This window comes from Heterocephalus glaber, unplaced genomic scaffold (genome assembly GCF_053883595.1).
Source record: "Heterocephalus glaber isolate CG9 unplaced genomic scaffold, H.glaber_assembly_v1.0 deba00001724, whole genome shotgun sequence".
NCBI classification, from domain to species: Eukaryota; Metazoa; Chordata; class Mammalia; order Rodentia; family Bathyergidae; genus Heterocephalus; species Heterocephalus glaber.
In genome coordinates this window covers 11,259,487-11,271,994 of record NW_028258435.1, presented here as the reverse complement: position 1 = coordinate 11,271,994, position 12,508 = coordinate 11,259,487, and the positions used below count along the sequence as shown (strand labels likewise).

General features: G+C 43.8%; 1 pseudogene and 1 gene segment (V, D, J or C); one reads left to right on the top strand and one right to left on the bottom strand.

The window, feature by feature from the left end:
- Positions 1 to 9,840: 9,840 nt before the first annotated feature.
- LOC101696980 (immunoglobulin heavy variable 4-59-like) lies at positions 9,841 to 10,293 on the bottom strand. The segment is given in 2 exon segments: positions 9,841 to 10,163; positions 10,248 to 10,293. Coding segments are annotated over 2 exon segments (369 nt in total).
- Positions 10,091 to 12,198, top strand: LOC147821662 (zinc finger CCCH domain-containing protein 8 pseudogene; annotated as a pseudogene).
- The last annotated feature ends 310 nt before the right edge of the window (positions 12,199 to 12,508 follow it).

The window sequence follows — 12,508 nt, the reverse complement described above, 5'->3', positions numbered from 1 at the left end:
CTGGGTTTCCTGGGGTTGTGATCCTCATTGTCTTTTCCTAGGGTATTGTCTAAAATTTTTTGGAGTGCTGGTTTGATATTCATGAAGTTTCTGAGGTGCTCTTTATCATGAAAGTATCTTATTTCTCCATCAATTTTGAAAGATAGTTTTGCAGGGTACATCAATCTGGGTTGGAGGCTGTTTTCCTTTAGAGCCTGAAATACATCACTTCAAGCTCTTCTTGCCTTGAGGGTTTGCAATGAGAAGTCTGGTGTGATTCTGATGGGCTTTCCTTTGTATGTGATTTGTTTCTTTTCTCTAACTGCTTGTAGAATTTTGTTCTTCTGTTAGATTTCTGGAATCCTCACTATTATATGCCTGTGTGTAGTTTTTTTTTTATTAAGGCTAGCTGGACTCCTATATGCCTCACTTAACTGTATGTCAAGTTCTTTTCCCCTGCTTGGGAAGTTTTCTGCCATCACTTCTGCGAACAGTTTTTATGTCATCTGCACTCTCCTGTTTCTTCATTGAGCTCAATCAGTCTTATGTTATTCTTCTTTGCATCGTCTAGCAGCTGCTGGATTGATCTGTTGTGTTTCTTTACAATTTTAAAGCAATTTTTCTTTTCCTCCTCACTAATTGCAATCTTATCTTCCATATGTGAAATTCTGTCCTCACATTGGTTCATTCTGCCATACAGACTTTCGATAGAGTTTTTAATCTCCTGGAAATCTGTTTGCATCTGTTTTATGGATTACATTTGTTTCATGTGTTGGGATTCCATCATGTTCCTCAGATCCTCTATATTTTTATCTGTATCCTCTCTAGATTATTAATCATGTCTTGCACTATGAGCACAAACTTTGCTGTTATCTGAGTAATTATTTCTGATTTATTTTTTCCCAGATCCTCTTTTGTTGCCAGTTCAGAGAGTCCAGGTGGTTGAGTATCAGATTGCTCCATCTTGTTTCCCTTTGGCTTTGCTGTAGGTGATCCGAAAGTCTATTTTTGAGGTTTGTTTATGTGTCTTCTCATTTCCTCGGCGGGGTGGGGGGTGCTTCTAGCACCCACGCAGCTCAGCTTCTCTGCCCTAGGAGCATGGGATGGCATCGGGGGAGCTTCCTTCCAGGTGTTGGGACCAGCTCAGCTTCTCTTGGTCTCTCCTCTTAAATGACATGTTTAAACATATGAATGCTTGGACCTGTAATGTGTGAGATCTTGCTGGTGTCTGAGATGCCCTGAGGGTATCTTCCTTCTTGTCCTCGTTCAAAATAATTGATTTTGTGGTTTTTTTGGTACTGGAGATCAAACTCAGGTCCTTGCACTTAATTGATTTTTTTAATGCTACTAATCTTGTCATTTACCTCAAATTTTTGGGTGTATATTTACATATATTTTGTTTCTGTCAAAACTCCAAGTTTTTCAAATATTTTGTCTCTGATTTTTGCTTCCAATACTCAATATAAATCTAAATTATTAGATTTCCTATAGAAATAAAATTTTGTAGTATTTGTCTTTCTGTTCTCAAATTTTGCACTGTGTTTCATGTCCTGAATTATATATATACTGTCACAAATGTCAACCTTTCTGCTTTTGTGCATGAATAGGATTGTGTATATATGCCACAATGTATTTATCCTTCCATATCTTGATGAACACAAGGTCCTTCCATACTGTGGCTCTCTTGAATAGTTTGGTGAAAAGTAAGGTTGTCTAGATCATGGCTCCACATTCTACTGAAGGAACAGTGACAGTGGAGCTCAGGATAGTATTGTCCCATCCAGGACCAGACCTTCCTTTTCTTTCTCATCCATAGCTAAAGTTTATGGCTGTGGTGTTGGAATCCAGCACAAAATGACAATCCAGACATGGAAAAGATGTCTCAGGAGTTGGGAATACTTCCTATGATGTGGATGTTTTTCCAGCCATGTTTTGATTCAGTTTGTCCTTCTGAGTGCTAAGCCAAAGTATGTGCATTGAAGTTGAGCATCTGTCATGAAAGGGGTCCTTTCTCCATCCTGCACTCTCATCTCCACCATGAGAGGACTGGCCAGGGAGATGCTGGATGCAGAGTGAGAATCCTGGGAGCAGGCACAGCACTAACCTGCAGCCTGAACCTCATCCACACTCGGTCCAGACAAGAGTAGCATTGCCTGTATTATGGCAGAGAGGATGTGGCAGGCAGGATGATGTGATAATGCAGAGTTCAAATCTTTCCTTATGAAGCATCACTGAAGTAAAAAAAAAAATGCCTTAAACACAAAGTATTATTATGAGAGTATCTGGATAGAATTATTAATTATACATTAATTGTTTTGAGAGAAAGATGAAAAGTTACCATACTTTCACACAAAATAACTGAAGAAAATTTATTAATTCTACATTTAAGTAAATATAATGAACTGAATAAGATAGACAATTATCATAATCATTGTACTTATGTTACAAGAAGTTGCTACAAACATCTGATTACCAGATTCTAACCTACTCTCTCTAGAGAATTTTCAGATTTATATCTCTGCTAAATTCTGATCACATTCTCATCAACTGAAATGACCCCTGAGTGATGTAGGTTTGTTTGTCAATGTTTGTGTAAAAATGTCAATCTTATGAGGCACAGCAGGAAGTTACATGCTGCAACTTTTTTGGCCTGGCCCACGTGCAGGTATTGAGACTTCACAAATATTGTATGCACCCTGCCTCTCTACCTTTGCTGCAAAACCTTGTCAGTCCAGGGTGGCCCGGTAGGTCCTGGGCGCCCCCTCCTGGTCCTTAGTGGCCCTGCAGCGAAGTTTGTGTCTGAGCCTCCATTGAGGTTCCCTCACTGTGTGTCTTGCACAGTAATACATGGCTGTGTCCTCAGTGCTCACGGAGCTCAGCTGTAGAGAGAACTGGTTCTTGGATGTGTCAGGGGTTATGGTCAATCGGCCTTGCAGAGATGGTGCATACTCATAATTCCAGTTGGACCTGTAGTATGTCCTTCCCAGCCACTGGAGACCTCTCCCCAGGGGCTGCCTGATCCAATTCCAAGCAGCACTGGTGCTAGAGACAGTGTCCCCAGAGATGGTACAGGTGAGGGTGAGAGTCTGTGAAGGCTTCACCAGTCCTGGGCCCAACTCCTGCAGCTGCACCTGGGACAGGACACCTAGGAACAAAAGGAAGCAGTAAAGTTAACACCTGTGGCCTACAAATTCTGCCCATAAAAGCATATTTCCTGAATACTGACCCTGAGGGAGACCCAGTGCAGACAGGAAGACAAGCAAGGAGACAGTCATTTCTAGGGCACTGTTGACCATTCTGAGCTCCAGATTTCAGCCAGAATTCAGCAGGCTCTGCAGTCCATTGCAGAAGCTGATATTTAAACAGAAGTGATGCCTCATTTGCCTATGCATCTGACTTCCCGCTATAAGGCCATGGAATGCAGACAGCTTCTGAAGCTCAAGGACCTTCAGGCTTACAACCCAGCTTTCTCTGTAGCCATTTGCTTCAGCATATTAGAACTAAGACAGGGGAAAAGATAGAAGTGCCTTGAGGTTTAAATCTAGAATGGGTAGATCATGATGCTTTGAGAGTTCCAGCATAGAGAATCTTACATCAACTACAGTCTAAATGGCCATAGTAATTGACTGCAACCTTTCATTTCTTCAGTCTGGCATTCATTCACTAAAATCCAAAAGCCAATAGAACATGCCCTTCCCTCCAGGCATTGAAGATGCATTCATGAGAATGGCATGGGGTGGCCATACATAGATTGCTTCAGTCAGTAGGAGGAGGAGCAGAGTGTTCAAAAGGACAGACTGTGTTTGCAAGACTAGGTCACTTATGCTGTCATGGTGACACTGTGACTCAAGACATAAGGAATGGCCATGACAGCCTATCTGGAGGCAGGTTCCTCACACCTAAACCAATCCCTTGTGGGACTCATAGGTAGGAGCCAATGTGGAAAACTCTGGAGGTGTCACACCCATAGGTTGGCCCTTTGAAGTTGTGACAATGTTTGGGGAAGCCTTACAAGACAGCTTAAATCTCATATACAGGAAAGAATGAAGGGCTCCATGGGTGTGTGGGAAGGAAGTAGCTGAGGAATTTCTTAAGAATTACAGGGGCTGCAAACATTGAGATCCCCACAACATTTAAGATAGCATGAGAGCAAGCACAGCTACATCCAGGGATGTACCCATGTCACACATGGATATGAACCTGTCCTCTCATAAGTGATGAAAAGTGCTTTCTGTTGCTCTGCGATCTGGAAGTATGGAGGCTCAAGATGGCAGGTGCATTTTGTGAGGGCCAAGTGTGTCAGCACAAGGTGAGAAGTGATCAGGTGTGCAAGACAGCAATGGAGAGGAGTGGCACCATGCTCACTTGATAGCCTCCCACACGTAGCCACCCATGCAGTTCCACAAAATGAAAACTGACTCCCTTGAGAAAGTGTTAATCTCTTATGACAGCAATCTTCTGAAGGCTGGCTTCAAATGTGTAAAGACTACACTATTTCTTCCCCAGTTTCCTATTTGTTTGAAGAATGAGGGCAAATCCTTTTTACACCACCATAGCTTGAACTATTGGAAAATGATATGTTAGAAAAGTTTAACCACACAGTGTAAGCTGACCTGAAACTCAAGATGCACAGCAGTTACATTAAGCTTCTCTAGATTAAATCTCTGTGTGTTTTCCTCGGCAGAGGCAGGCAGAGAGAAGCCTGTGTGTGGTTAACTCAACCAGAGGTCACTGCTGTTGCAGGGTTGCTGGCCTGTCTCTTGGTACTGTCTAGGGCTGGGCAGTTGTCTCCTCAACATGGCAGTGTTGCCAGGTGCAGAAGCCCAAGGATGTAGGAAGGATTCCTTCAGAAGTTTCAGTTAACAGAGGTGTTAAGTGTCTTCCTCCATGAGGTGATATTAAAGGAAAGATGAAAAATGAAAAGGGCTTTGGGTTAATGTTTCCCTGACAAAACTAAAAAAGACAGATCTGTCCCTTCTGGCAGGCTGTTCCTCAGGCCAGCTGTTCCTTAGGCCCAGGTCTTTGCTCTGTGTTCCTGAGAGCCCTCTGCAGATGCTGAGAGCTCACTGCTCCCATTCTGGGCCAGAATGACTCTGAATTTGTTTGGGTTGCACTGATGTCTCCTCCCTGTGACTCTCACACAGTCACACATGACTTTGTCATTGGTGGTCAGGATTTCAGCTGTCAGGAGGACTGGGTCTTGGGCATGTCACTGGAATGTCCCTGGAGAAGCAGCCCTGCGATGCTTGGGGGGATGTGTTTTACTGCTTGAGCTGAGGCCCCCCACATATTCCTGTCCATTCTCTAGGGGTGCAGAATCCAGGCCCAGAAGTATCCCCAGGTGTTGGAGAATCCAGATATGAAACATGTGAGGGAGCAGATCTGTGAGGCTTCACCAGGCTTTGCTCATATCTGGCAGCTGCACTTAGGAAAGGACACTTGGGGACAAAGAAAAATATTGTGAGTCACAACATACTATAACCCATTCCTCAACTTGTATCTTTGAGGAACTCATGTGGGGGTGTAGTCACCAATCAGGAGACAACATAGCACAAGCTCCTGTTTTCCTCAACAATAGGCACCATTTTCGCAGACACAGAATCACATCAGTGCAAAACATCAAAACAAAACAAAACCAATGACAGTCTTTCTCAAGCCTGGTGCTGGGCCTCCCTTGGTCAGTGGAAGTGGACATTGTGTTTCTCCACGCTGGTGTCTTCAAGAGTCTGCAGAGCAAACTGGTGTGACTCAGGTAGATCCTGCTCTCCTCTCACATTCCACTACTTGTTAGCCTTCCCGTGGTGGAAACAGGTTGGGTATCATGCTGGGTAGCTACTGAAGGAGGAGAATGATAGGGAAGCAAAAAATGGAATAAAAACTCTGCAGGGGTAAAGAATGCCTATGCAGGGGAAGGAACACTTGGCAATACATTCTTTAATTTTCAGGGAGCTTACTTAGGAGCAAAGAGTCTCAGTAAAGTCACAGACATCCCAACCCTGTTAGACATGCACTGAGAAATCTCATCAGCCAGGAGAAGGTACAGATCCCTGAGGGCAAAGCCCACTTTCCCAGGGTATATCAGAGAAACCTCTCCTTGAAGGTTTTCTAACATCAAACAAAGAGAGGGCTCCATCACTGCATATCTCAATTCAGCATTGGAAAAGCCAAAGTTACTTTTTGACTCAATATAGAGAAAACTATCCTAAGATAAATTCATTGTCTCACTGCAGTTCACACATAGAAAAAATACATAAAATATTTAATATGTTAGTTTTGCCCCAAATTTACTCAAAATGTGAAAGAAAAGTAAAATAGTGAGCACACTGAATTGCACATTGTAAGAGAATACTCGGTGAAACAATTGTATCTTTTCCAAATAGGGACACTTATGATCCACTGTGTGGTGACAGTTAAAGGCCAGAACTAGATACCTGCAGAAGTCACAGCTTGCCTGAAGTAGGACTTTCTGAAGCAGAAGTATGTGATGATGTATGTCTCATACCTCTGTTCAAGGCACACAAATGATGTGCGTGGAGCATATGAAGCCCTGACCCGCTTCCTCTAGAGGATTGTGTAGACCCCATCTAAGCAGAGGAAGAGCTGCACTAGGATATGGGGCCCCAGAGCAGGGGTCTGAGTGTCTCCATCGATGATAGATACCCAGCTCTTCCCTCCATCAGCACCAATGTAGCCTTGGCCACAAGGTCTTGTGCAGGATCATTCCTGTTCCCCACATGAGGCCACACAGTCTGAGACTGCAGGGTGGAGAGGCTGAATCTGGACAAGAGCTACTGCTGCTGCCATAGCAGGTTCTCCTCCCAACTGCTCCACCCAGAAGGCAGAGCTGATGATGACAATGCTGTATGAAAGCAGATACTGGGGCCTTCAAGACAATTGGGACAATTGGGGTGTTTCCTAACAATCTCTCTTTTCATCCACCTATTTCTGTTTGTGGGCAAAATCCAAGGATCAGTGCTGTGTGACAGGTCAAAACTCAGTGTAGGAACTGAAGGTGAACAATCTGGTTTCCTTACCGTCTTTATATTGGTGGAGAGAAGATAGAAAGTAACTCCATCTCCTTAAGTTTCCTGAAGGAGGCAACATTCTGTCACCTGCAAAATAATGGGGGCTTCTGTCATTGACACAGTCGTCAAGAAGGCCTCTCTGATGAGCTCAAAGCTTCAGGGAGACAAAGAGGCAGCCACATCTAGAAGGTCGGTAGGAAAGATAAGAGCAGCTGGTGAAATTCCCCAGGCGAGGCAGCTGTTATGTTTTGGGAAACAGAATAGCACAAGAAGGAAAAATCTCCCACCTGTATTTCTCATTTTCCCTTTACATGACTGACTGTTACAATGCTTCTCCACTCCACTTTTTTCAAGGCAAAGAATGGAGAAGAAACCAACAATGGGCCTTACAAGCAGCTGCCAAACTTATGGCACTAAAGTCTATTTTCTTTTCAGCTGCTTCTGCAGAGGAAATACTAGGTTATCTCTGTGTCTCTGTCTGTCTCATCTTCTATCCCACTTCTCCACATATCAGTGAGTACATTAATTAGTCAATTTATTAATTAGTCTGTTTATTAATTTCACAAATGTTGTCAGGTTGTATGTACTAGAAAAATTCTTATCACTAACTGAAACAGTTTGAGTTGTCTCTCAAATTTTACCTGCTGGAAATGTAGTTCTCAATTCGTGGTGCTGAAAAGTGGGTCATTTGGGAGGTGATTGGGCTCTGAGGGCCTCCTCCTCGGGGGATTAAATTACTCAGATATGTGGATTTTGGAGTGAAGCTGAGGTTTTTGCACATGAGTAGATTCTCTTTAGAAAATTAATTTACTTCTTAATTGTCAAAGAAAACTTTATTTGCACAAGAGAATGTCCTGGAATATTTCTTCAGAGGGCAATGGCCCAATTTAGCTAGTTAACACCTCTGCAAACTTACATGCTCACAATTTTAGAGGTTCTAAGTTTCTCTCAGACATGAAACAGGGTGGGAAATACTCACAACATGCTGGCCTGAATGTAGTAAAAAAAACAAAAGGAAACCAGGAGCCACTGCTGTCCATAAAGTGGGCCATGTGTTTAATCCACTGTGAGGAGCAGCAATGCCCAGTGAAGATGTTACAGGGAGGGACGCCAGGAGAAGGGTGGGGACCCTAGACCTGAGGAGTAAGCTGCCACCCATGTGATGCTTGCTCACGGAGTACCACTGAGCCCATAATGGTGGCTTGTAATTAGAAACCATATGAGTAGGAGAGGGGAGAGGCTTTGCAGGCAGTGTGATGCCCAAAACAAGAGGTAAACCTATAGATGCTCTGCACAGGGTGTCTTTCTGAAGTTTCTAATATTGTAATAGGAATCAACAATGAACAGCTAGAAATGAATCTACAACTGAAGAACAGACTTTAATAAAGAATAACATTCTGATGTGTGCAAACTAAAAGTATGTATTATAGTTGTAGGCACTCAAATATGTAAGCTTGTAATGAACAAATCACACCACACTTGAAATCCACAAGGGAACAAATATTAGATATATATTTCAGATCTCTAGGAAGAAAATACTTTATTATTAATGCCCTCATGTCAATTAGTCTGCTATGATAGAAAACAAAAGACCAGAAAAGACGCAAAAATAAACAATAAGTCAGTAATATGGTCAGATTTTATTAAGGCTGCTGCTAAACAATGTCCTTTTCATGTAGGCCACTGACTGTACCTGGAGTGGAGTGAGGCTGGGCAGAAGACAGAACCTGAGCCAGCTGAGTCAGGATCCCATGTGTCCAAACCCCCATCCCTAGAACCTGTCTCTCTGTGACCAGGTCATGGCAATGGGACCTTTCTGGATGGTTAAATCAGAGATCTTAGTGGTTCCACTGCCTGCCTCGCAAGTGCAAGGTCAGTCCGCGGTACAAGAAAAAATAAACACAAAAATAAATAAAATGAAATAAAGAAATCAGAGATCTTGACAGGGGAAGACGTGACCCTACATTACCTGAGTAGAATCAACATAATCCCCTCTATCCTAATAGGTAGGAAAAAGGAGGTCAGAGCCAGAGCAAAGATGATGTATTTATGACAGCAGAGATTACAGTGATGGAGTTTGAAGATGGAGTAGGGGGTCATGAGCTAAGAAAGACAGGCAGAACCTAGAATTTGGAAAATTCTTACATTCTTAGAATCTGGAAAAGGCATGATAATTGGTATGTCACTTTCAAGAGGAATCAGCTCTGTCAACATCACACTTTTAGACCAATAGCACTTTAGAGGCTCTGAGAAGCTGTTCCCTGAATGTGTCTCTGCCTTGGAAAACAGTGTGGAGCTCCTACCATGTGTGTGTGTGTGTGTGTGTGTGTGTGTGTATGTGTGTGTGTGAATCAAAGAGATGTCAGGGAAGATTCTAAGGGGCTCTCTAAGGCCTGAGACACCCTGACTGCAACTGGGCAGGAAGAGGATGATGTAGAGCAAGAAGGTTGGTGGCAGAGGCAAATTTTTAGATGTGTAAACATGGGGCGCACATTAGCTATCCAAGTGCAGACACAGAGTGAGGAGTCCTGTGGATGAGTCTAGAGCTGAATTGGTAGGTTGGTGAGGGGAAATTTGGTTCTGAACCCAATAAATATAAATGTGTTCTAGGGATCTAGTAGAAAATAGTGAATAGTGATCCTTGGTAGCGCCTAAGTGGCATATTTGAGTGAGTGAGGATGACAGAGGAAGAAATAGGTAGTGAGTGTAACCCCAGTCTCTGAAGTGACCTGTAGCCTCTCTTTGCATTGGTCCCTGGGGTTGAGCTCTGAGCTTGGTGATCATGGCTGCACCCTGCTGGTCATGAGCACAACTGCAGGGAGGTTTTTGTCTGGGCTCACATTGATATCCTCTCACTGTGTCTTGCACAGTAATACACGGCGGTGTCCTCGGTGGTCACGGAGTTCAACTGCAGGAAAATCTGGTTCTTGCCTGCGTCACCAGTGATGGAGATGCGGTCCTGGAAAGCTGGGTTGTAGTTTGTACTACCTCCTGCATAGTACCCCATCCACTGTAGAGCTTTCCCAGGAGGCTGACGGATCCAACTCCAAGCATAGCTACTTATGGAACCCCCTGTGACTGTGCAGGTGAGGGACAGGGTCTGCGATGGCTTCACCAGGCTAGGTCCTGACTCCCGAAGTGTCAGATCAGACAGGACACCTGAAGGCAAGGAGAGTCATGGTGAGTCTTTCCCTTCCCACTCTCAGGCCCCTGCAAAACACTTAGAGACCCCAGGACCCTCACCCAGAGGAGCTGCCATCAGGCACAGAAGGGTCCACAGCATCTGCATGGTGCCTGCAGGATGGAGACCTCAACACTGGCCCAGTCTGTCCCCGGTGATTTCTTCTACCAGCGCCCAGTGTGATTTGCATGTGTGTCTGGGTGGTATAAGAGGCTGAGCCAGGGTGACTGCCACAGGTTCCTAAGACCTGGTGCTAGGTTGTGGGAGCTGCTGGGCCTGGCAATGGTGGTCTGGGATTTAGTCCTGGTCAAGTGTTTTCTGTTCCTCTGACTTTGCTGTATTGGTGCTGAAGTCTCTGGTCCTATAAAGAAAATGTTGATGATTCCCCTCTGCTGTCCGGCCATCATGCTGTGGCTGTCACTTTAATTTTTGGAGAGTCTCTTTGTGGTAGCATTCTTGGTGGTGGTTCAGACTCTGCCTTGGCGCACAAGCCTGGAGACACAGAGAGACTGTCCTGGTCCATCTCAATCAGATACGGCTCTGAGGAAGATTCCTATTGATTCTCTCTCCAGTGTCTCCATCTACAAAAAGGAATAGTGAACCGGCCATGATACAAGAAAATGTCTCAATTCACACCAGCTCCTGAACAGGATTTTGACCATAGGCAATCATATCTGAGAAGACTTGGGCAGGTGACAGCTAGTGACAACAAGGCAGAGGGCATGGGTGGCACTGTTTAGATTCATTCTTGTGAATCGTTACTGAGCATTGAAAAGTACTGTCCACAAGACTAGGGTCTTCCTGAACTCCATAGAGTACACAGAGCCCATGATGGGGAGCCCAGGGATGTGCAGTCAGGCAAAATAGATTTTTATTCAAAGTGACCAGTAGAGGAATTAAATAGTATGTCACTTCCTGGACTGTGATGTCCTTTTATAAACCCCAGTTTGTTTTTCCTGAAGTTCTGGACTGGTGAGTGGAGGCCACTTGCTTGTGGCATGGATTTTGAAAATCTTTTCTCAAAATCTCCCAGCCAGACCATCTGCAAAAGACCAGGCTCAGACCCTCTCAAAAGAATCAGTGTTGAAATAGATGATACAGAAGTTGAAGAGGCTCAAGATGAAAAATAAAATAGGAAGTTAAATTGGAGTGTGAGCAAATTCTCAAAAAAGTTAGGCACTTTGGAAACTCTACATCACCAAAGAGTTTGCCAGATGGAAAATCAAGAACTAAAGACTATGAGTCATACACTGACAATGATACCTGCAGTCAGGAACCAGAAAGTAATTTTGAGAAAGAACTTCAAAAGTACATATGAGCTAAAGAAATGGCAAATGCTGCCCAGCCCCTCCCACCTTCTAAAGAATCTGTGACAAAAGAGAGAGTAAAAGATACTGTGCTAAACCAAAATCTAACAATCTTAAACCTGGTCACAAGAATGGTAGAGAGAAGAAAATGAAACAAAAACAGGCTGGCACTGGAAACAAAGGGCCAGAAGCCTTATCGCAGAAGAGTGGTCCGAAGGAAGAGGATGCTGAGCCTAAGGAGAAGCAGCAGCATGTGAGAATGAGTCAGAGAGTCAGCCCGCAGCATACAGTGGAACGCAAGGGGAGGAAGGTTTGCAAATACTTTCTTGAAAGGAAATGCATTAAGGGAGATGAGTATAAGTTTGATCATGATGCAGAGATGGAGAAGAAAAAGGATATGTGTAAGCTGTATGGACAAGGATATTGCACCAGAGGTGAAAAGTGTCTGTATTTGCATAATGAATATCCTTGCAAGTGTTATCAGGGAGAGTACTGCAGGTTTTCACATGCTCCACAGACTGCTGAAACAGAACTGTTGGCTAAAGTTGTGGATACTGAAAAAAGACATGTAAATAAAATAGTCAAGAAAAGCTTTTGTATAGATAAAGAGTGGTTACGCCTGTTGTGTGTTCCAGCCTGTCCCAGACTGGTGATTTGCACTCACAGGATTCCTCATTTCAGGCACCCTCTGGTGTCCTTGCACTGATGTACAGCTTGTTAACAATGGCACAGAGGGATGGAGTGGCCTGCACAGTGAAAGAAGGGGTTGGTCTTCTCCGAGGTGCTCCAGCTCTTGGGTCAGGAGAGGAGCACAAACGCCAAGATGCAGGCTTGTGGGTTCATGTGGCAGTAAATTGCAGCTGTGTTTTCTGTTTGACTGAGATTTCTCAATAAAATAAGAAGCAAAGCTAGTCTAAATGAGAATGAGTGAAGAAGTCGAGGAAGTTAGGAAGTCATTGGGAAAATATAACAGTTAGATCTTTCCATGTCATTAAATAATCTGACAACACATTTTT